Genomic DNA, 24,264 nt, shown 5'->3' on the forward strand with positions numbered 1-24,264 from the left:
TTAGGCCTGGAATTATTTTGGCTGGTGTGCCATGTAAAGACCATGTATGTTTAAATTCATTTAAAGTAAGTGCAGGGCTGGGCTTCCAAATTATTGATGGAATTAATCAACCGTTGTACACCTACAGGAGACCAGACTCTCACCGCCATTTGGCCGGATCGTGTTGCTTTTGAATTAAAACGTTTCTCTTCCCATTTCAGAGTCGTCCCCGCCTGACTGCATGCAGGAGAAGTCCTTTTTCTGTCGTATCAGGTGGGTGGGTGCTGGGTCAAATGCAGTGTCGGGCCATCTGCTGCTCGTACCTGCTCTTAGTTCATATTCATACTTTCATTCCAGGCCTAGATGCTTTTTCAATGAGTTTGTGACATCATATGCGTAAAAACCTGTAAACAGATGCTTTTTCCAGGCCAGCATTATACATATAGAAAGACAGACCCGTTTACATATTAACAACACACTTAGCATTTGTTAGGATGTTCCACAGACTTCTATAGAATTCTTTATCTTTTAAAGAATTCTTTTATTTAACTGTATATTTGAATATTAGTCTGATTTATGGGGTCACATCAGAGGTCTAAAACCTTTAACAGAACAGCTATTTAAAGTTGTGCACATAAACATTCACTCCTATTTACTGTACAGAGAGATGGGTGGAAAATGACCACAGAGCGCCCCCATGTGTTCAGATTCTAAAATCCAAAAGTGATTAGACTAGAGGGTATTTGTGCATACTTGACTCATGTAGGCCAGTCTCATCTTTGTTTGGCTCACTTTACCTCTTCTGCCTAATATCCAGCGGTGGTAAGGAGTGTCAGGGTGACCTGCAGTATTATCCATTCCGCATGACGCCTTACCTGATGAAGGTCCAGGACACAGTGCACACTGAAGACCAGTTCTGCTGCCTCCTTCTGGCTGAGAGGGTCCACTCTGGCTATGATGGTAAGAATATTGACAAACAGGTGCAAGAAGGCGAGATTATGTTTCTCCTAATTTGGCTTCTCTTCACCGGCTCCCTATTAAATCCAGAGCTGAATTTAAATTTCTTCTCCTCCTATTCAAGGTCTTGAGATATCAGACAGAGTCATATCATAAAAGCCCTATTAGTACAATATTGTCCTAATGGAGCACTTTGCTACCAAACTGCAGGCTTACTTGTGGTTCCTGAAAGTAGAATGGGAGGCCGAGCCTTCAGCTTTCAGACTCCTGTCCTGTGGAATTGGCTCCCAGCCTGGGTTTAGAAGACTGACACCCTCTCTAATTTTAAGATTAGACTTAAAACTTGCCTTTTTCTTGAAGATTATTGGGATTTTTTTTGTACTTATAGCACCCAGAATTCCAACAGACAAGCGGATCTTCACCACCACTCACTCTCCAAGCTGTGTGTTCCAGGATGTGGATGAGAGGTAAACCAAGAATGCTTTTACTGCTGAATTTAAACTAAATGATCTCTGAAAAAGGTGCAAACACTTGGTGCTGTTGGCTGCTAACACTGCACTTTGTTTCAGGGCAGTACCTCTTCTTGGGTACCTCCCCCAGGAACTGATTGGCACCCCAGTCCTCTGCCACCTGCATCCCAGTGACCGCCCGATCATGCTAGCTATTCACAGAAAGAGTGAGTCCACAGACAATTAACAGAAGAAACATCAACATCCCGTGTAAGCAGGGGAAATCAGCGCCTGTCTCAATCTGTTTGTTTTTCCTCTGCAGTCCTCCAGTACGCAGGACAACCGTTTGACCACTCGTCCATCAGGTTCTGTGCAAGAAATGGAGAGTACATCATCTTAGACACCAGCTGGTCCAGTTTTGTCAATCCTTGGAGCCGCAAGGTCTCCTTTGTTATTGGGAGACACAAAGTCCGCATGTAAGTATTTATTACTTAAACAAGTTGATACATACATTTAGATCAATGTTAGATTAATATTCGACCACGGCATATGTCACATTATAGAAACAAGTTCTTAATTGGATGACAAAGCTGCTTCACGTAAGATGTGTTTGTTTACCAGGGGCCCCGTGAATGAAGACATTTTTATGGGCCCAGTCTCAGGCGTCAGAGAGGTGAAGACCATGGACTCTGATGTCCAGGAGATTACTGAGCAGATCCATCGGCTCCTGCTACAGGTGAGGAAAAAAAACAAAACTAATATAAATTTTATAAGCTGAAAGGAAAAAAATCAGTTGGAAGGTGGAAGAAAGAGCAACATTTCAAGACCCTACACAGACTAAGGATTGATCGAGGGAAGGAGATTAACAGTTACTGTTATTGCAGGTGCAATGTCCTCTCTGTCCCTGGAAATAATCTGTTCATTTGTTCCTGTTTAATCTTTTTCTTTTGTCTTGTTTTATTTGTAACCAGCCCGTTCATAACAGTGGGTCCAGTGGATATGGTAGTCTGCACAGCAACGACCACTTTCTTGACTTAGGCTCCTCTAACGAGAGCCTGTCGTACACCAAGATGCATCAAGAGGAAGAGGAAATGAGGGCCAAAGCCAGACCTGTGAGTAAACCCACAAACATGCATTATATCTTACATGCTGCATGCACTGCATTTACTGTTTGACATTTTAGTTTAGCATCCGAGTGTGAGTTCAGCAGCCTTGAAAACAAAGCACGTGTGCATGCATGTCGCAGATCAAACACAGTCCAAATACATGTATGTTAGGTTCAATGGCAAGTCTGACCCTGCATGTGAGGGATAAGAAGCTCTCAAGCACTGTATGTGTGACGAGGTAAATGTGGTTTGTAGTCTAAAGCGCACTGAGTAGTTAGTTGTACCCAGAAAAGAAGACGTCATGCTCACTTTCTCTTTATGGACATCTGATTACTCAACAGTTGGCAGTGAAACTATTCAGTCTGGAACCTCAAGTTGCTGCTAACCACTAAGTAAATTATTCACTTGATTATATGGCGAAGGAGTGACTAAGGAAGGGAATTAGGTCACTGTTACAGTTCACTACAGTGAATCCTCACTTTTGCCTCAGGATTATGAAACAAATTTAGCCAAGATTAATATGAATTTAGTCTTAATATTCTTGTATTATTATTGTGAGTGAAAAATCTGAGCAGATTGTAAATGATTGACTCTTGTTTGTCTATTACCAGCGAACCTTTCAAGAAATCTGCAAGGGAATTCATCTTCAGAAGAGAGAAGAGCAGCAGACGGCAAAGCCAGACAACAAGAAAAGCAATGCCAGTAAGTCCAGTTAATAATTATCTGCATATTTGCTAAGTTGCAGAGCTAATTTTTTGCAAATTGTTCAGTCTCTAAAACAATGTGGTGATATCTTATTAAGCTTGGACCCTAATGCCTAATTTGTCTGCTGCAGAGTCTATACAGAAGAAGAGCCAAGCCATGGTGCGACCCAAAGAGTCGGCTGCTCCTGTTAACTGCAGGGAGGCGGGATCAGCTATGGAGGAGAGCAGAGCCTCTTTCCAGGAGGACCTGGCCTTCAATGATCAGACTGTATACTCCTACCAGCAGATCAGCTGCCTGGACAGTGTTATCAGGTACAGAGATGACTCATTAGAAGAAAATGCCAGCCATTAGCATTGCTCATCCCATGTAGAGGGACTTTATATGGTGCCTACAATATTCCTGTAATACGTAATGGATACAAAGAAAGTTCAGCAAGTTCTCTCTATCATACTTCTCTATTACTGTCCACTTTCATGTTTTTACCAGGGAGCAATTGGAAAGAATTGTTACTATAAAATTCAACCTTTACAGAGTTCCTAAAGTTCTTGATCTGTCTTTGACTTTTACAATCTGGTATTATCAGCATAAATACTAATTTCGTGATTGATAAATCCCTGTAGGTACTTGGAGAGCTGTAATGTTCCCATCACCATGAAAAGGAAATGCCAGTCTCTCTCGAACACCACGTCCTCAAACTCTGATGAGGACAAACAGAAGGGGTCCAGCAGCATGCAGGTGTCTAATGGTATGTGGCGCTACTTCAGATCATCTAAAATAAGGATAACCCAAACCTCTTACCTTTTTTATCATGCAAAGTTACAGCCTTATAAGGCTTTCAAACTCTTCCCTTTAAACTTCTCTATCAGACTCTTCTACAATACCACTTCCTTGTCAGTAGTTGCTGTTCTCTGTTCTCTTTGGCAGAACCATCCTTGTTGAAGGATCAGTCTGGTCTCTCTGCTTTGGATGATCAAGAAAAAAAGTCCACTGACGCAGCCACAGCGGTAGTGGGCACTTCGCGGCCCCTACCTGTACCAAACAAACCAGAAAGTGTGGTGTCCATAACCAGCCAGTGTAGCTACAGTAGCACCATAGTGCATGTTGGGGACAAGAAACCTCAACCCGAGTCAGGTACAGTGACGTGAAAAAGTACTGACCTCCAACCAGATTCCCTCTATTGTTGCATATTTATTATACTGGAACTCTACAGGTATCTGATTATTAGGACAAAAAAATGTTGTTCGATGTGAATCTCACACTCTTCAGCTTATTTCTGTTTAAGGAGCACTACAGAGTACTAAAAAATCACTGATTTGGAGTGATATTAGCAACTGTAATGGATGCAACAGATTGGTAGCAAATAGTCCATTGACTATTTTTTTAAAAAAAAACCTATTACTGTGGATATTTTACTACGTTTTACTTCATGTATCCAAAAAATCCTTTTCTGCCTCTTGGAGATTTGAAACGTCTCAGTGTGAAAAATATTCAATAATAGAAGAAATCAGAGGAAAATGGCTTCTCACAGCACTGTAAATGCAGCCTGTATGTGTACGTGCTAATTTATGTGTCTGTGTGTTTGTGATGCTGTAGTTTATCAGCAAAACCTTCAATACAGGAAAAAAAAAAACAATGGCAAATTTTCAGTTCAAGTTCCAGTATGTATGAAGTGTTTGTGTCCTATTTGAAATAACTGCAAAGGTTTTAAGTGTAATGATTGGGGGGGCAAAGACACATGCACACACACTATGACAGTTTAACACACTAGACTGCCATAAATATACTCAGTTACAGAGAGTTTAGACAGAGCCAGTCAGTATGAATTAAATAAAGACAAAGAGCTAAAAGGATTATTTTAAACTGAAACCATGCAAAGCTACTCTGCAGTTCAAAAATGTAACATAATAATCCATCTTTAGTTCAGAATAACAAAACCAACAGTTATGTCTATAGCTTCTGTTCTCTGAAGGAGAGGAATGAGGTACAACACGTGTAGTATAGGATATCGCACCCCATACTATGTGCTGTACTGAGTGAATCGACTGAAAGGGATCTGAGCTATTTATGCAAAAATGCAGCAAATCTCTCACTGATTGTGCTTCGCTTCATCTTAATACCTCAGCCCAATTTCTCTATATTCATTGGCTGTAACTGTTGTACTTCACTGCAATGTCTTAACTGTGCAGTTGCTTTACAGACTGTTGGCTTTGAACGTGGTTCCCGATTTGTGTGAGCCTTTTTGTCAGTGTGTCATTATATGTTCCAGTGTAGGCTACTGCATTGTTTTCTCTATGTTGCTTTTCTCTTTGTCACTTTTAATAATAAAATGTTGTGTTGCATTAAAAACCCCGCCTTCTGTTGCTTTACAGCTTATTAAAGTTATTCTCTTGCTGTCATTCATGCAGAGATCATAGAGGACGTACCGGGCGCAGTGGAAGTGGCCGAATCCAGCCAGAACCTTGCGGCTCCTCCGTGTGCGTTTTCACCTCCCAGTCAGGAGAGAGAGTGCTACAAGAAGCTGGGGTTGACCAAGCAGGTTTTGGCAGCACATACGCAGAAGGAGGAGCAGGCCTTTCTGTGTCGCTTCAGAGAGCTTCGCAAACTCTCGCCCCTTGAAGCAAACTGCTCCGAGTACCTGGAGCGCCAGAAAGAACAGATCGGCAGTGATGGTACAACTAAACACCAACCCCATACTGACACAAGAAGGATAATTCTGGCTCGCTGCAATTTACGTCCATGTCTATTTATACCCTGTTCGATCTCTATTTATAATTTATGACTCACTCCGTTAATTAAAAATCTTCAGAAATGGTGACATGGCTTTAAAAAAGACTAGTAATAGACACAAACTAACTTTGAAATCAATCCCAAAGCTAGAGGAATTTTATTTTGAAGACAAAAAATAGGTGACAAAAAAAATTATCTGGAATATTCTCTACAGTTTACCGACTGGCTCCCTGTTTCAACCTTACTCTGTTATATTTCCACTAGCTATGACTTTTGTTTCAGTGCAGCAAGGATGTTTTTAATGTGGTTCAGATCACCTGCTTCCAACTTTTATGATATTTACAACAATTTTATTTTTTTTTTACTCTCTCCTTATCCTATTATTCATAGGACGAATCTGTGAATTGTCCATTTGGAAAATTTTCATGAAAACTTTAAATAAAATATTTTTTTCATTTTCTTGATCGTCTAGTTGCACCTGCTGTTCGACCCAAACAGGGTGGAGTGTTTGCAGAGCCGACCACACGGAGAAGCACGCGGAATAAGAAGACAAAATCAAAGCGTGCTAAACAGGTCGAGTCCTCCGACAGCACAGCGTCCCATCACGGACCACAGCTGCAGCGGCCTCCTTTTCCAAACTACAGCCTTAACCAGACATCTTGGTCTCCCTCTGAGGCATCGCAGTCGGCTTTTCCCGTGGCCTACCCTACCGTGATGCCAGGTTACCCTCTCCAGGTTTACCCCAGAGCTGAGTCCATAGCTCCACGGACAGATGCCACTACACAAGACTTTAGGGACAGTCAGGGTGCTCAAGCCACTCCCGGCCCCTCATCCATCCATTCTGCTCCCTACACCTCCCCCATGGTAACCCCCATTGTGGCTCTAGTACTCCCTAACTACCTGTACCCTGTAATGGGCCCTGGTCCTCCACCACAGCAGCCAGTGTACCAAGCAGAGACTGGGGTCTTCCCCACCCAAACATTGCCTTTTGCTCAGGCTGCCTTTCCATTCCCACCTTCCTTCAGCGGTCAGACTCAGTTCAACACTCAGAGCAATTTTACTCCTCCTCAAGCAGCAGGCACCTCAACTCCATCATTCTGCTTCCCACCATCCTCGGAAACCCCTAAGCCCTCCGTTGAAGGACAGTCTCGGTCCTCAACGCCACAGTCTGGAGGAGCTGAAGGCCAGGCCTCCCCTCGCTTATTCCAGTCACGCTGCAGCTCACCCCTTAACCTGCTGGAGCTGGAACTGAATGTGGACAGGCAGGATGGTGCGATGCTCCCCTCTGGAGGACGAGGAAATACTGCAGCTGAGAGGGAGCAAGCAGCAAGTGCCAGCCAGCCTAAGGAGAGGGAGCTGAATCAGGTAAACAAGGAAATACAACTTCCCTTTGTCCTGTTTTTGTTCCACCTGGATCCTTCTTAATCTGTCTGAATTCAGCAGCCCACAGTGTTAATGAATTTTAACGACGTGGGCTCCCTTTATAGGCTGTGGCATGTTCCCCCATAAAGTTCACTATATATGCATCTCAGTTTGTGGGCTTTAATGGCGTTATGACAGTGATTTTATCCAAAATTATTTCCACTAAATAACTTCTGTTTTGCTATTGTAAAAACTCCTCCGATTAAATGTGGCCCAGGGTGTGTTAATCATGTTATTATTCCTTACACCCTTTAGCCATCTCTCAGTCTCCTTGGTCCTCCAGGACCGTTGTATTTCGGGGGTACAGCCTGTTTCTGTGAGCGTTTGTCTTGGGATAAAGTGTGCTCTAGGCTGAGTGCTTTCAGCAACGAGGTAGGCAAATCATCGTAAAACCTCCGCACTTTTCAAATCCCATTTCTTCCCGATTCCATGTCAACTGTTACAGTTACTGTTTTCCTTTTCATGACTTATGAGTATTATTATTACTTGTTCAGTAGACACTGATTTTTAGCTGAAGCATGACAATGAAAACGGCCTAAGAAGCATAATAAAACCTGGAGGCAAGTGCCCTCTTGAGGAAGTTAATTGCAGGATAGTATTCTGTATGTGCACCTTTGGAATAATCCAGTTTTAATAATTGGTTATAAAATGAGAACTGATCTTTATTTAGCTGAGCTTTACAAACACCAAAACACGAACAATTTAAGTTTTCTCTGTTTTTCAATCAACACAGCCATTAAGTATTTGTTGTGCTAGAAGGAAAATAACCCAAAATGTTATGTTTAACTGGTCAGAAATGCTCTGGCAGAAGAAACTTCAAATGTTTTTGGTAGCTGTGGATTGAAGAGCATATTTTTCTGCCAAATTTTGGACTTCTCTTCCTCAGCTCAGCCAGATTCACAAGATGTCTGAAGTGAAGCGCTCTCTTGAGTTCATTTAACTGTGTCTCTGGGGTCTGACTGGATACTGGACAGATTTTTCTCTATTTGTAGTTATTCTGCAGTGGGTTTATTTCCAGGCCCAGAAAAACTCATATCATGATCTTTTTTCTACCGTACAGTGCACATAGCGTGTGTGTTCTCCCCAAACAATTCAACCCAAGTTTCCTCAGTTAAAAAAAAAGCATTATAGAGTGTCACATTGACAAGTTGAGGCACACGGTAAGATCAGCTTTCTCTGGCGTCCTGCTGCAGATCCCATCCTTCATCTCTCAGCTTTTTAAATAAGCCAATTCAATTTTATTTACACAGCGCCAAATCACAACAACAGTTGCCTCAAGGCGCTTTATATTGTAAGGTAGATCCTACAATAATACATACAGAGAAAAACCCAACAATCATATGACTCCCTATGAGCAAGCACTTTGGCGACAGTGGGAAGGAAAAACTCCCTTTTAACAGGAAGAAACCTCCGACAGAACCAGGCTCAGGGAGGGGCGGCTATTTGCTGCAGCCGGTTGGGGTGAGAGAAGAAGGACAGGATGAAGGACATGCTGTGGAAGAGAGCCAGAGAGTAATAACAAGTGTGATTCAATGCAGAGGTCAAGGTCTCTCTTCACACATGCCAACAGTGTGGTTTGACTTACTGGATTGGATATCTCCAGTGGGGTTTTTAAAGCCTGTAGCCCATGGGTCTACTATACTGTGGATGTTTGAACTATGTGCTTCATATTACTGAAGATCTGCAGCTACTTCTAAATGGTTCACCTTCGTATTTTTTCCATTGCACATACACTGATTTTTGCATGAAGGACCTCCACAGCTGTGGGAACCTGATTAACAATTAAACAGGTGGAGGGGGGTATTGTCATTTGTATTGTACCGAGATGATATAACGAAGAAAGCAAAAGCGGTTTGCAGCCATCTTCTGTATTTTGCAAATGCTTTTCTAATTATAATATACATGTTGCCATTCGTGAATTATTGACTTCCCTCACTTTAAATTAGCTGGAAAAGGATCAGGATCATGTATCTAATTTAAATCAACTACACTGGGTCTCCTTGGTCCTTGTTGACCAAGGAGTGATTGCTGAGGCTGACAATTTTCATGATTAAGCAGAAACATGCTCCCAGGTGAGTCTTTAAAATCTGAGGCAGGATGCAAAACGGCGAGAGAAACGGCGCCTGCGAGTGTTACGAATGCTTCGGTGTGAGGATCTGAATCCTGCTCCTCTGATGTGCTATTTCTTCAATATTTGTTTTTGCAGACGAGCTCACAATGTGACGCTAACAACAGCGATGCCAACTCTTCATCCAGTGACATGCTGAACATTATCCTCCAAGAGGACTCCTTTTCGGGCACCGGCTCAGCCACCTCAGGGTCCATGGGCTACAGAACTTCAGCCAGCGGCACTTCGAACAGCGGGACGTCTGAGAGCAGGACGTCAGCCAGCGGAGTCTCAGGTAGTCCTACAGTTATAACCACGTGTTTTAACTTGTGATTGCTATACAGATTTGACGTTTTTGTCCAAGTTCTTTTTTTTTAACACAGCAAGCGATTTTCAGCATTTCTAAACATAGAAGCGTTCTTTAGAAAGCATACATTTTTTCTGTTTGCACACAATAACAGAATTATTTCAAAAGAAAGACAAAAATGACCAGAGTCAGTATTATTAGCCCACCTGAAAAACGGACCTTTTTTTGATCCATAATGTAAACAACAGCTGTGGAATGATGTGCTTTATTTTATTAGCTTTGCGAAGTAAGAAGTTAAAGTGAAAAAACTGAGGGTTTTCTTCCAATTTACACACAGTATAAACACTTCAGCGAGGGTTTAAATAAGTTTAGACTTGAGAAAAAGAACCACTGATGTTCAAAGAGCAGGAGATGGAAATGCTGTGATGACTTTGGCTATCCAAGTGTCAAGAACTGGACTGATAAATCTCATCATTAAAGAGAACCACACAGTACACAGTGAGCGTGGCAGAGGTAGGAAGTGAAAGGTTTCCAAAACTCAGCAATATGAACATTTAGCCTGTGTTAAATGAGCATTGTCCCCTCGATGATAAATGACCTGTTATTGTTATTAGGTAGGCCAATGGAAAGCTTTTAAAACTACATATTTTGTCATATGATCATCAACTTACTTGGCCTCTAACAATACTCTGCTCTTTGGCTCTTCTCAGAAAGCACCAACAGTAGCAAATACTTTGGCAGTGTGGACTCATCGCAGCACAGCCAGAAGGTCAAAGGTCATTTGAGCGGCAGAGATGGAAGACACGGCGGAATGGAGCAGAGCGACCATATCACAAAGTATGTACTGCAGGACCCGCTGTGGCTGCTCATGGCCAACACAGATGAGAAGGTCATGATGACCTATCAGCTGCCCTCGCGGTGAGTGGGAGAGCGGGGCTCAGTCAGTGAGGAATAGGATAAATGGCCCTGTAGACACTGTGGTGCGGTAGTTATTCAACCACCTGTTTGTAATGGAAGGTTCCTCAGTAATGCCCTAGTGATAAGGCTGCGTGTGTGTGCAGGAAACTTGGTGTGGGATGCCTGAAGGCAACAGCTTGCTAAAAGACTGTTTAACATATTTAACCGAGTCCCCACCATTGGAAAGCAAATGCACAGTTTTAACCCACCCTGTAAAATTGCTTTACATTCATCACTAGCTAGCTTTGATCTCAGGTGAACCACTGGCTGAACAGATGTTTAACTACACATTTAATCCCATTTAATATAAAAAGAAGTGCAATTTCAACAGTAAGACTGCTTTTTTTCCTGCTTTTTTTCCTGCACGATGAAGAAATGATGCTGTCGTAAATGCAAGAAATCTGTCAGCACAAATAAATAAATGTGTTAAATTACAGAAATGATTCTGGTAGCCCACTGCCCAGAAAATATTCAATATAAATTCTGGCATCCTTATTCTTAGATTAGTGCTAGTTTACAAGGTTTCTACTGGGATGCTGACTGACTACCACATCTTCTAGAGAAAGAAGATGCGATACTTTCAGTGCACCCTTTTCAGGCAGCATCACTTGATATACTCAGAATCTTTTTACATCTACCACACACTCCTTTAACTGTGGTAGCAAATGTTCATCCTCCTGTTGTGTTGCATCATCTGTGCGTAAGAGGGAGCACGGAAACTTTTTGTGTTCAGTGTTTGTAAATGTGGAGGAAAAGAGAAACTGCAATCTGTAATCATGACACAGAAGCTCCAACCCTGATGGTTGTAGTAAGACGTTTGACCAGTAGATGGAATCCTCACAACAAAAGAGATCTGCTGTGTTCGGTGTGAGGAGCCTGACAGCGAAACTTTGTTTTAACATAAAAGTAATAAAATCCAAAAGGGCAACATAAGCATGCAAATCAAAGCTTCCAGTGTTGTCTATCTGAGCATTTGTCACACGTGTGAGCTGAATCGTGACCGTGTCTGTGCTTTTGAATGTGTCTGCAGTGATATTGAAAAGGTGCTGAGAGAAGACAAAGAGAAACTGAGGCTGTTGCAGAAGAGCCAGCCACGCTTCTCTGAAGAGCAGAAGAAGGAGCTGATCGAGGTTCACCCCTGGATCAAGAAGGGAGGTTTACCCAAAGCCATAGATATCAAGGTAGAATTGAATACGCCTTCCAGATCAGATATCCACACTGTTAATGTAAACATAATACCTCATTTACACCTGAACATGTTTTTTCCAGATGTGCTCCTGCTGTGATGACGCCTTAGAGGCAGCTGCGGCGGCACAGGATCAGCTGGACCTAGACCTCGGTGAATCTGAGACCGCTGGAATATCCTACCACGGCTCCCCTTCGGCCTCCGACTCTCAAACACAGACGGCGGCACAATAAGCTTCTCAAAGTGTCCAGAGTGACTTTGTTAGCCACTGGCTTGCAGCCTTTGAAGAGGGACCAGTTTTAAATGTGCTCTTACTGTTTCTCTCTTGCTGTTCTGTGAGTTATTCCTGTGTAGGTGCCAGCAAGAAAACTGGATAAAACAGTCCAGATTTTTGTAGAATGTGAACATGTGTAGTAGATTCATTACATTATATTTTAATCTACTTTTTAATTGTTCACTATGTTGTTGCTTGAGGAATTGCTGGTCTCTAAGACTGCACCTGTTTGTTGCGTCATCCCTTTTGTAGCATGTTGCCACGCGTGGCTCTTAATGGTTTTTATATAGACTTGATTACCGGATGCTGAGCCCAATAAAGGGAAAAAGAAAGTGTGCTCGCGTGCCAGGCACCACCGCAGAGGTCAAACAAACATCGGTCAGCTGGGGGCTGCTCTCGGTGGCTCTGTGGTGTTTGATGAATTCAGTATTTTGTGGCGTTTCCCGAGTTGCAACGGCACTTCTGTCATTCATACACATCAGACACCAAATGAGCACAAGTGCACTTTGTGGGTTGGATAAAGAAGAATGTAAATGAGACTCCTGGGGGTCTGATATTCATTCTGCTGATGCCTGTAGTCACTTGGGGGATCTCAACTGTTAAACATAGAGGGGAAAGATGTCCAATGTAGTACACGCATTGCTAATCAAGTGATGGAGTTGATTTAAGTTTGCACTGAGTTGGGGGGGTGTAACGCACATATGCTACACTGATTATCACATAATTTCATACTTTAAAAAAAATCTAATTTCAATTTGTACACTTCTGTCATTTGGTGACACGTTACTGAAAGCAGCTCTAGATTTTTATTTTTTTTTCTATTCAGCAGATTTCCTTTCATCTGTTTCTGGTGAAATGCCACATTTTTGTTTTTCAGCTGTGACACTCACTTTTTTTTTTTTTTTTTTTTAAAGAAACCTTTAATGTATTTCAAAGCTTGTGTTGGTGTTTGCAACACTCTCTGACTCTAGGCATATGCATAGGCTATATTTTTACATAAAATAACTGTTTCTCTATAAATGAGTCAATGTGTTTTTAAGTTATACTATTTAAAAAAAAAAAAAAAAAAAAAGTTTAAAAAGCAAACTGGACCAAAAGAATTAATATTTATTATAAGCTCTATTTTGAAAATGTGAATTGCATAATCAACACTAGGAAAGCCTTTCATCACAAACTGAAAAGTACCGAGCTGCATGCTTAAGGTGGGTGGTTATTGTAAAGAGAATATTGTGGTTTTCCCCAGTTTTGAAGTGTGCTGCATGACGCTCGACGTGGTCTGATGTTGCCCTCATAAACAAGGAGAGGAACATCCTGAACAGACTGAAGCTCGTTACTGTTCAGAACAAACACTTCAGGCTGACTTCAGGGTAATTTCACTGTTATAAAGCGGCTCGGACGTCAGGTGGCTGAAGAGTTCTTTCACTTTGAAGTCCACGCTGTTGTTTGAGGCTCTTTGGGAACTTGAACATTTACTAAGTTTTTAGGGGGGTGGTCTTCAAACAGACACTGACATACACATTTTTATTTTTGTTTTTCTTATTTTTAAAAGGAAATTATTCCATTATGTTTGCTAACTTTTCTCAAAATAAAATGTTGCATAACTTAAAGCAAAGTGTGTCGTGCACCTTCTTTGCCAGTTCAACAATGACGAATAAGGAAGAGACGGGATGATTTCTGCAGACTGAAAAAAAATGAATGTTCCGATATCTTAAACTTAGCTTGTTACAGTTTTTCTTAAGTGTCTGCAGAGCCCAAATGTAGTTTAATTACAATTCTGTTAATCTTAGTGCCCAAAATCACTGGATGAATATATGGATAGCAAAATAACCTGATATATTTACTTGATTAAAGTACAGTTTATTTTGGATACAAATGTTTTGTTTGTACTTCATATGATTTATCTGCAAAAAAAAAAGTAAGGCTTTAATATAATTCTGCTAAGTGCCATTCCACATAATGAACACATTTAGTTAACTATATTTTTGTTATACTATATCTCCACCGTTAAGTTACTTAAGTAGGATTACAACTTTTAGACCCCCCCCAACACACACACACACACACACACACAAATATGTTTAAGGTTGCATAAATTCACTTTTAACATGATAAATCTGTAACCAGACAGATGGAAATCATGCCCCATGTTTCGTACAGCATATTCCTACACTGATTTTTAACTCTGATTAAATAATCTGACTACCTGTGCCCTCCCCTCTTTGCCTTATTATGGGTTCCCCCTTGTGCCACGCCATTTAAAAATCCTGGGAACACCCCTGTTGCCGCCTCTCTCATACATATTTAAATTTTAAAGTAAAAAGACTCATGTTTCTCTCTGTCGTCACTTTTACCTTCGCAATGCAAATGTCTGTCTGTCCGACCACCGAAACAACAGACTTCTGCGCAGATCCTCCTGATCAAAGCGACCCTTGTTCACACCTTCATACTTACTTCAAACTGAGCGCGAGGTGCGAACATGCCTTAAAAAAAAAAGAAAAAGAAAGCCCCCGCAGCGGACAGCTACACCTTCGGTGATATTTTAATACGGTCTGGTCACAACACAGCGGACTACATCAAGTTTAGCAAATAAAAGGACCAAAAAAAGAATGTATGAGTGTTCATTTAGTAGTTTATAATTTGAATTATGATAATTTACTTATGCTTTCTTGCACTCGAGAAAGCTTCTGTTATTAATTTAAGTGGTCGCAGCTGGGTTTAAAACGAAATATCACCTTTTTACATAAATAAACAACTATAAAAATACCAATGCTGAAAGTTTAAAATATAGGCCTTCTAACATTATCGTTTGGTCACACCGTTTGATATTTATTATAACAGTGTGTCGATCTTATTTCTAGCAAGGGGGATTACAAAGAACAACAAAAGCAGATCGAAATCTTACCTGATTGCATTACCTCGATGTATAATTACTGCTCTATATGCTAAATAGGAGAATTGCTTCACTATTCAATGCACAGTGTATTAGTCTTTTCTCATTTCACCAGACTCGTACTCCACGTGGCATATGAATAGACTTGTTTTAGGATTGCTGGCTTTTCTTATTCATGCCTAGCAGTAGGAGCTAGGCTAGGTGGTGCAGATGCAGAACACTGTCTGTGGCTCTCACTGAGACCACAGAAGTGATGTCTGACATCAAGCGAGCTGCGAAAGTCAGCAGCAATGGCAACCTAACCCACTGTTACGAGATGACATGCTTAGATTTCACAGGCCTAAAATTATGTTCACTTCCACAGGCTTGTGCACCACCCTAAACTTGCAAAAACTTGAAACTAAAAAAAAGAAGAAAAAAAAGATGACTGCTGATTGTTCGATATCACAGCACAATACAAAGCCAAACTTATTCCAGAGTCATGACTGTGCAGGTTATGTGCCCACGTTATTTAAAAAACACGAAAAAGCTGAAGTCGAGCAGAGTTATAAATTCCATTTGTCAAGTTCTCAACCAGGACTATATAAGGAGGGAGTGAGTGGATTACTCATTTCACACCTCACAAATGCCTACGACGTGCTAAGGGATCTTGGAGAGCCTGTGCACACAAATGGCCCACAATTGCAGAGTAATAACAAATATCTTGGAAACAGCCGTGGGTGGGTGGTTAGTGGGATTCTTGTGTGTGAAATGAGGCTTTTTTTTTCTCCTGAAGAGTCTGCTGCACAAATGGAGTACAAGTCTTTTTTCCCCTAAAATATTTATTAAAAAGTTTCAGCTTAACTTAGATGAGGTAGCCTACTAACAGTCATCTGACATGTATAAATAGAATATTCAACAGATCCTAATTAGGAAATAATTTACACACACTCATATCAGTGCATTTCTGGTGGGGGTCTACTTTCTATACAGCAGTTATATTGAACAAGTACATATTTACATCAGTCAGCAGGCCCAAACAAGGTCACTAAGCTCTGTAAAGATATATTAGAATATCTTTACAAAGAGTTTATCGGATGCCCGCAGTGTTGGCCTATCTCTAACCCAAGCTATTGTTTCGACTAAAAATAAACTCCTATTCCACCTTAAATTGTCTACCATGGTCTCCAAAGAGCTTTAGAGCAAGTTAGGCAGGGCAACGCTTCTTGACCGTCTGCCTCCTCCTCAGAAGAAACCTGGCTTTGCTCTGAGTCGGTCTCATCCAGGTCAGAGCAGAGGTCGTCGCTGGAGGTGGTGGAGGGTGCTGGGGACACCAGGGCTGTGTGAATGCTCTCAGACAGGGACCAAGTGCTGTTATAGCCGGGGCTGTCCGCTACGATGTCCGGGAGCATCACTCGGTGGTACTCGTTGTTGTTAAGTGGCATACTTTCCAGAAGGTGCTTCAACAGCTCCGCTGCCACTGTTGGGTCAATCCCCGGGCAGTTGGACACAAATGTGTGGACGTCGTGCATACACTGGATGTATCCGGCAGCGAAACGCTCACAGACCTCCCGGTGCACAGCATCCACTTCTGTGGACAGACGACAGATGGAAACGACCGTTAAACCTTAGTTTCTAACGTGCAATTACTAACAGACACTCTGTGCTCTGATTGGCTGCGCCACGGTCGAAGCGCACCTGTGGCAGCTACAGTACAGTTGATTAAAATATTAATCCGCCAACAGCAATGAATTAATCAGTAGTTTTACTAATTATAAAGAACTATATTACTTGGCGGAAGAATTATTTGTAAATTGTATTGCTGTTTACATGTCTCTTTTTTAAATTAAACTTATGTTTAACACCGTACACTCAAGTAAATAAAGGTAAATAAGATTTATATGTACGGTTTACCTTGAGCACGCCTTTGAAGAACGCCTTCCACTCGTTTCACTGCCATCTCCAGCACTTCGGCATTCTCCATCTTTGACTGGAACTGCAGCAACAAACATCAGGAACACAAGCTAGCTTAGCCACAACACACTCATCGGTTTAGTTGCTGTTGAGCAACGGCGCTACATAAACAACAGCAACTTACGTCTTCGTCGGCGATAAGGACTTTGAGTTCTTGTAAACTTTCATTGATGCGAGCCCTTCTTTTCTTCTCAACCAGAGGTTTTCTTATCTATAACAGTAAGGAAAATTGAGGGGTTTTTCCCCAGTTCAAAGCTGACTAAAAGTATGAATACTGGCTCTGAATCCTCACATGGGATCTTACCTTTCTGTCAGGTCTGACCCCACCGCAGTCATCCACTCTGTCAAGGCCGTGTGTGCTGCTGCTGATGGGGGCCATGTTTTTGCAGTTTAACCCAGGCGCTGCCAGGAGCCGACCAGACTGGAGGTTGGTTAGTTGCTGTGTAATCCAAAGAGCCGTTAGAGGCCGTCAGTGGGACAGATGGCCGGGGCGATCCCAGCAGCAGTGAGCACAGAGAGGAGGAAACGGGGTGGGGTGGGGAATGCACTGTGTGCAGTCTATATGTGGGTTCATTTGCATGTGAATTGGTGAACGAGCAACGACCCCCCCAACACATGTGGTCACTTTAAATTGTGTCACAACGATATCTTAACCATGGAGCAGCATGCAGACATAAGAGTGCAAAATATGGACAAAGAGGCTGCAAAGATAATGTCAACACCTTTGAAGTAGGATTTAGTTTGTAGTGGGTGAAAGAAAATAGTTTTATTTTGGGAAAGCTAAACATAACCGGAGGTTTAGCTTTTGACCACATTCAATCAATTTTGGTAAACATGTTACTTATATTAAATTCATTTTTATTATATAGTGCTAAATCATAACAATCGCCTCAAAGCCACTCAAAGACTCCTTTTTACTCAAATTGAGCACTCAAAGTGCTTTCTACTACAAGTCTCATTCACCCAGTCTCACGAATACACATCCATACTATGCTTTTCTGTAAGTGCTTTTTCTAACATTTACACACACTCAGATCAGCATCAATTTAGGGTTCAGTATGTCCAAGTATGTATGTGTTAGACATGTGGACTGGAGTATCCTGGGAATTATCCACTGATCTCTGCCACTTGAACCACAGCCCCTAGGGCTATAGACCGTATGTTTGTCAGTCCACACATTCATGAGTTTTTTGGAGCTTGTGAGGCATCACCCCATCTATAGTAATAGATGGGCCCCGGAGAATATGGACCACTCTTATGTCTAAAGCACCTGGAACCTCTTTAAAAGTGATCAAGACCTGAAAACAGTGATGACACTATGGAAAGAGTAGATCATCCCTATTGCATTAGGACTTCACTTTGCTGTGATGTGGGTTGTAACCCTTTCAGGACAGGCTTCTATCACTAACTGTCAGCTCAAATTTCCTATATTGTCTAATTTATTGCTGCGAGTCTTATGCCTGTAGTGACTCAAAGATGCTGTAATGATTACTGAGGCAAGGAGATGAGAGCTGTGTGTACAGCATGGCTGTAAAAAAATGTGCATATATTACTGATTAGCATATTTCTTGTGATGTTCACTAGAAAGAAATGAATAATTTAATGTTACTATGTATATTAGAATCCTATTAATGCTTGTTTTATGCATAATATAGATACTTAATCTGTCTTACAAAGTACACTTTGTAACTACATTCAGTTTTATACTATACTAAAGGCTAAATTACATCATATGAAATATTAACCAAGTCATACACAATCACCTTGTAAAATATTCTATGCATTGATGAGCCCATGGACATCTGAGGAGCATTATCTCTCTTACTACTAAGTAGTGCTGACCTATTGATAACTTTATTGCAGTGTAGTAGCTGGATCAGCCAGTTTGAAACATCACAATATTTCCGGATGATAGTGTTGAGAACATTGAGAATAGAAGATTCAGCTTTAAATAAAATACGGAAAGCACTTCCATATTGGGCGCTTGTCTTCAAAATAAGGGCACGTAGTAGCCAAATATCCCCCAAATCGACTTAGATTTAGCATTTTTTACACTCAAGCCGCTTTAAATGTTTAAATATATTCACCAGGAAGCAACTAAGCTCACAGTCTGTTATTTTTAGCGTTTTTCTAAAAGTCGAAGTCCGGTAGCGGCTCTTATTTTGACAGCGGCGAGGCGGCTTTTCCCTGAGACCCACACACTGCTTGTTCGTCAGAGAAGACGCTCTTGTGAGGTCACCGAGGCCCGGGGGCGAGCCTGGTCCGGCGCTATATAATCTTCCCAGTCCGGTGGACCAAACCAGCGCACTGAATCAGACAGGAGACAAAGCAAGCACACACTGAGCAAACAAACATGGTGAAGATCACTTTCCAGCCAGTGTCGGCGCAGAAGCCCGAAAAAGACAACGATGAGGACAAGATCATTATACCTCAGGCTCACGTGAGTTTGCACACTTTGTCTTTGTTTCATGCTGCCGCATTTGTCTTTTGTCTCGTTATAGCATAAATAGATGTTTACTCCTGCATAGGCTGTAGCTTCAAAAAATAAAGTTTGATTTAATTAGTTTTACTTTCTTTGTCCATGCATCATAGCATTTAATGGGATTTGATTTTATGTGATTAACATGATTATAAAGAAAAGCCAGTAATTGCTTAAAGTGCTATTTTGCATTTGTTTTGTTAAAAAATATAATTACACCCTTATGTACAAGCTTAAAGGTTAATAAAGGCAGTGGTAGTGTTTCTGAGCCTAAAAAAGTTTTATTGTACATTAATATTACAACAAGGGAACAGCCCCAGCATTGCAATGCAATCCCAGCTATGGGATGTTGGTATTACATCACCTTGTTTAGCCCACAGCTAGGAGGCACACTGCAGAAGAGGCAGTCCTGTATACATGTGTGCAATTAGCAGGAAGAGGATCTAATTTCACCAAGTTGTTCATAAAGTGTGCATGTATAAGATAAAAATCCCAGGCTTCTCGCTGTCAGCGTACAGATAGCCTTGGGTTTGTTTATTCTTTTGTCGCTGTGAGGAAACAATAGAGCTGTCAGATGTGGATACTGCACCAGTCTCTAATGTCACAAGGTGTTATACCACGTGTGTCCTGCAGATAGTGCCTGAGAGCAGATGAGAATGAGTGGTAGTAATCTAGCAGCAAAGTGTGTGTTGTGTGTGGGTATTGTGTAAAGGCAGCTTAACCCTCCCGAAACTATCAGTACAAAAAGTCAGTGTCGGTTTGACCTAGCTGTTTTATAGCCCCTGCTTTCGATGAATATATCGGAGGAGATAAAACCTGGAAAATTCAGAGTTTATTTTAAAAAATCGAGTTTAGTTCCATCTCAATTTCATCTTTGCGACACTTTCAGGCTTCAGTTCTCAAACACTCGATTTAACTACATAGATGTAGTTTCTCATAGACTGATTTTTCCTCTTGCTTGTGTAAAGTGGGGTTTGCAGAACGGTGTGTACCTGCGTTAGCTGAGTGGGAAGTCAGATCTGTCACCAGCTTTTCTTAGCCTCCTTTCTGGACCTCTTCCCCAGAGTTGAACATAATTAGATATCTGGCACATAATGGATGTTCACATAAAGCTTCTCGCCTCTTTCCCCCCCCCCTAGCACACTGCACAGATGACGCACCTATCACTTCTGCAAACATATTTTACCAATGCTCGTTACGTCAACAGAAGGATGTGAAAGGCTGTGTGGATTTTCATTGGCTGCTATGGCAGGCTAGGCGTCAGAGCCAATGTGTGTAGATCTATTAATACGCCCGCCTCTGCCGAGGGACTCCTGTTCTACGCAACTGTCCTCATTTTTAACTCCCACCAAGGGAGTTAAGACTTAATATCTGCAAATATGGAGCGTGGAAGTAGGCCTCTAAGAATAGACCCAGACGGCCACGTGCCAGCATCTTCGTCAGAGCTTGCTTCCGCTCACCATAGCAACAGTAGTAGGGAGAGGCAGCAGATTGACTGAGAGACTGTGGGTGGGCATCTGGCGTGCTTTATTCATGTCCGTCGTACGTCTACCAGATCTCGACTTGGCACTCGCTTCTTTTCAAAATTAACTCTGTTACAAATTTGGCTTTTGGGTATGAAAGTAAAGCTGTGTGATAGGATTAGATACAAATATTTCACACTGCACAGCAAATCAGAGTTGCAGTGCATCATTTAAACTACTCTTAAAATCTTTGACACACTACTATGAAAAGAACTAAGATGTAGGATAAGATCTAAGACCTGAACTCTAAACAGTCTGCTTTTCTTTTTACAGGGGCAGCCGGTTCACCCAGTCAAGCCAAAGAAACCTTTTCCAACCGGCCTGTGCTGCCTTGCCTTGGGCCTGGCAGTTTTCCTGATAGGACTGGTCTTGGCGTCTGTCTTTATCTATCGCCACTACTATATACCTCAGGTTAGTCAGCAATTACCCCTCTTTTCTTAAATAACATCCTGAACACAGTGGGTAAAAATCACACAGCTGAAAGTAAACGTCACATGCTGACACAGCTCTGTTGCATCCCATTAGCAGATCCCAGAAGACAGTTTGTTCCATTGTCGGGTTATCTTCGAGGACTCTGTGTATGCTCCTCTGAGGGGGCGACAAGAACTCGAGGAAAATGTCGGCATCTACCTTGAAGACAACTACGAGCAGATCAGCGTACCCGTGCCACGTTTTGGTGGCAGCGATCCTGCCGATATCATCCACGACTTTCAGAGGGTAGGTGTTTGTCTTCGCGTGTTTTTTTTCCTCTCATTACACTTGTTTGTAAGCATTTGATTAAGGCATAACACGATTTTTCTCTTTCTCCGTTCCAGGGCCTTACAGCTTATCACGACATCACACTGGACAAATGCTACATCACCGAGCTGAACACAACCTTAGTGATGCCGCCACGCAACCTGTGGGAGCTGCTCGTCAATGTCAAGGTGAGACACGCAGTGGATTAGCTGTTAATGCCACTTGTGGTTGTAAAAGGGTTGTAAGAGATAAATGGCTGTCTGAGAGTTAAGGACAGTGTGTTCCCACTTTCCTGTTGGCAGCATTCCTCCCACAGACCGATCAGTCGAGTGATTCATTTTTGTCTCTTTGCCACAGAGAGGGACGTACCTTCCTCAGACGTACATCATCCAGGAGGAGATGATGGTGACGGGGAGGGTGAGGAACATGAGGCAGCTGGGCCCTTTCATTCACAGGCTCTGTTACGGCAGAGAAACTTACCGCCTCAGACGCCGCAGCCAGCGCCAACGTGAGTTGACACATTCACTTCCTTTTCCAGTCTGTTTGGGCTATATGAAATGTTAAATAATGTAGTGACATGTGCAGGATTGCTTCCGCTTTTCGTCACCCTCTTTTTCACACCAGCTCATGTGAGATGTTGAGTCAAGTGACGTGTGCTGGTTTGCTGTAAACTTTGTACCTGAGGAGGAAGATGTTCCTCCACTGAGTCACAGGGAATCCAGTGTCCAGAGTTGGTGTGTAGGAGTAAAGAGAGGGTGACAGAAAAGCAAATACAACGAGGACCATATAGGGTCTTCCTTTGAACACTTGAGACAGTGCGTCTGCAGTGTAACATGCTGCTGTACCAGCTTGTGAGCCTGATTATTATTGTGTGTGTGTGTGTTTGTGTTTGTGTGGGCTCAGCCTGGGAACTTCCTGCTATGTGAGTCACTTGTAGTGCAGTGGACACATCCACACACTCTGTGGAGGTGTTTGTGATTCGGATGAGTGATATCTGTGTCGTTGCTGCCTTTGATTGGGTTTAGAGCTTCAGAAATGATGCAACAAACTTCCCCCTGCGTACATATATGGACGTGATTTGTGGGGATGGCTTCTGCTGATTCAAAATGGACGTTGTAGGCAGAGTAGCTTGAGAAACCACGTGAACAAATGTCCGCTTTCGATTCTGAACAGATTTTCTAAATGTGTCGTGTTTTTCTCTTCCAGGTATTGAGAGGCGTGAGACCAAGAATTGTCACAGCATCCGCCACTTTGAGAACACTTTTGTGGTCGAGACTGTGATCTGCGACCGGTTCTAAATCTGAGGTGGAAATCACAGCCATCCAACACTGAAGCCAATTTAAACCATACCTCTTGAATTCCTTAAGCGTTAAACTGCACTTTAAGAGCAAGCGTTTGTCTCGTAGTTTTAGTTTCAGTTCCAGTTGGAATGTTTTTGTTTATGCTTTTATTTTTTTGAAACGTCCGTGTACTATGTTAATGTCTTTTTAATTTAAACAGATTCCTGGATGATGTTATAGATTTGTTTAGATATATCTGTAGCTTGTCATGTCGTGCAGAACGTGTCAACCTGTGTATGTAAGTTTGTGACATTTACATCAATGGACTTGATTTCATTTCATTTTTATACTTGTCCTCGTATTTTTTAGTTACCTCTTTTTTTGTTGTTGTTTTGAATGTCGGAAGATGGCGAAACATACCTCATGTAGTTAAGATATTACTTTGCTGGTTGATATCATAATGAGTGGTGTATATAACTTTGATTGTTCCTAAGCAATATATACTGTACATTGATTTTCTTCTTAATTTCATATTGTTACATGCATAGATTTTTATCTGAGATCAACTTGTTTTGTGGATGATCATTTCTTTCTTGTTTGCCTTTTAGTTTTGTTCTTCTCACACTTTCCTACTCCTTGGATATAAACGGCTTTAGACTGTAATTAGTAGCAGTGCTGTAGAAGGACAGAAGGAACCAAAGTCTGCAGTCAGGGATGCTACAAGCTTGGTTTTAAGGACATATGAATTATTTATAAAGAACGCTTTATAGTCTAGATCACTTACTGTAGATTATATCAAAGGCTAAAAACTCACGTTGTCTTGCTCTTCCTCCTCTTCACTCAGATTTGCCTGTTGTCTTCAGCTCTTGCCATTTCCCAGTCTTTCCTATCTTGGCATTATAATGTTCCCTGATGTTTGTTTGTCCCAGCTTAAAAAAGGAAAAGATTTTGGGCTGTCTTTCTGATGTATAAGTTGGAGTAAATCTGATTCTGTTGAGAGAGAGAGATCTGTGATCTGTTATCATATTTCACTGTCTTGGGTACTGTATTTCGCTGTACAGTCAATTTTTCTTGTAAAATCTTGCTGCTTTAAGAATAAATGATCAAACTTTCTTGGTCATGTTTTGAATATTCTTCACCAACAGTTTCGGTGGCTCATAATCACTGTGTAGGCTGTGGGTTAGATCAATTGGAGATTGCCTGAACAGCACTGATAAAAGAGCAG

At 41.7% G+C, this 24,264-nt stretch overlaps 3 protein-coding genes across 8 annotated transcripts in view; 2 read left to right on the forward strand and 1 right to left on the reverse strand.

The window, feature by feature from the left end:
• Positions 1-13,248, forward strand: part of per2 (period circadian clock 2) — a 32,730-nt gene extending 19,482 nt beyond the window's left edge. For 2 of the 5 annotated variants that reach the window (XM_031735601.2, XM_039602597.1), the window contains 18 exons: positions 201-252; positions 797-939; positions 1,325-1,403; positions 1,506-1,612; positions 1,708-1,861; positions 2,007-2,121; positions 2,357-2,497; positions 3,103-3,193; positions 3,327-3,507; positions 3,817-3,941; positions 4,121-4,327; positions 5,602-5,865; positions 6,396-7,288; positions 7,601-7,717; positions 9,552-9,747; positions 10,470-10,677; positions 11,747-11,897; positions 11,986-13,248. In XM_031735601.2, the coding sequence (XP_031591461.2) occupies positions 201-252; positions 797-939; positions 1,325-1,403; positions 1,506-1,612; positions 1,708-1,861; positions 2,007-2,121; positions 2,357-2,497; positions 3,103-3,193; positions 3,327-3,507; positions 3,817-3,941; positions 4,121-4,327; positions 5,602-5,865; positions 6,396-7,288; positions 7,601-7,717; positions 9,552-9,747; positions 10,470-10,677; positions 11,747-11,897; positions 11,986-12,135 (3,374 nt within the window). In that variant the 3' untranslated portion in view covers positions 12,136-13,248. The remainder of the gene's footprint in view (positions 1-200; positions 253-796; positions 940-1,324; positions 1,404-1,505; positions 1,613-1,707; positions 1,862-2,006; positions 2,122-2,356; positions 2,498-3,102; positions 3,194-3,326; positions 3,508-3,816; positions 3,942-4,120; positions 4,328-5,601; positions 5,866-6,395; positions 7,289-7,600; positions 7,718-9,551; positions 9,748-10,469; positions 10,678-11,746; positions 11,898-11,985) is intronic. The other 3 variants (XM_039602594.1, XM_039602596.1, XM_039602595.1) reach the window with 3 other exon arrangements.
• Positions 13,249-15,665: 2,417 nt separating this feature from the next.
• LOC116316945 (transcription cofactor HES-6-like) lies at positions 15,666-17,455 on the reverse strand. The gene is made up of 4 exons (XM_031735586.2): positions 17,324-17,455; positions 17,144-17,230; positions 16,960-17,041; positions 15,666-16,636 (listed from the first exon to the last, which is right to left on the reverse strand). The coding sequence occupies exons 1-4, from the start codon at positions 17,396-17,398 to the stop codon at positions 16,221-16,223; spliced, it is 660 nt and encodes a 219-aa protein (XP_031591446.2). The 5' UTR covers positions 17,399-17,455; the 3' UTR covers positions 15,666-16,220.
• A 1,868-nt stretch (positions 17,456-19,323) lies between these two features.
• Positions 19,324-24,151, forward strand: itm2cb (integral membrane protein 2Cb). Of its 2 annotated transcripts, none has more exons than XM_031735583.2 (6): positions 19,324-19,459; positions 21,295-21,432; positions 21,547-21,738; positions 21,837-21,947; positions 22,117-22,267; positions 22,966-24,151. In XM_031735583.2, the coding sequence occupies exons 1-6, from the start codon at positions 19,373-19,375 to the stop codon at positions 23,055-23,057; spliced, it is 771 nt and encodes a 256-aa protein (XP_031591443.2). In that variant the 5' UTR covers positions 19,324-19,372; the 3' UTR covers positions 23,058-24,151. The 2 variants fall into 2 exon arrangements, with proteins under 2 accessions (XP_031591443.2, XP_031591444.2); XM_031735584.2 differs by having other exon boundaries at positions 21,550-21,738.
• The last annotated feature ends 113 nt before the right edge of the window (positions 24,152-24,264 follow it).

Source organism: Oreochromis aureus, linkage group 18 (assembly GCF_013358895.1).
Source record: "Oreochromis aureus strain Israel breed Guangdong linkage group 18, ZZ_aureus, whole genome shotgun sequence".
Taxonomy (NCBI): Eukaryota; Metazoa; Chordata; class Actinopteri; order Cichliformes; family Cichlidae; genus Oreochromis; species Oreochromis aureus.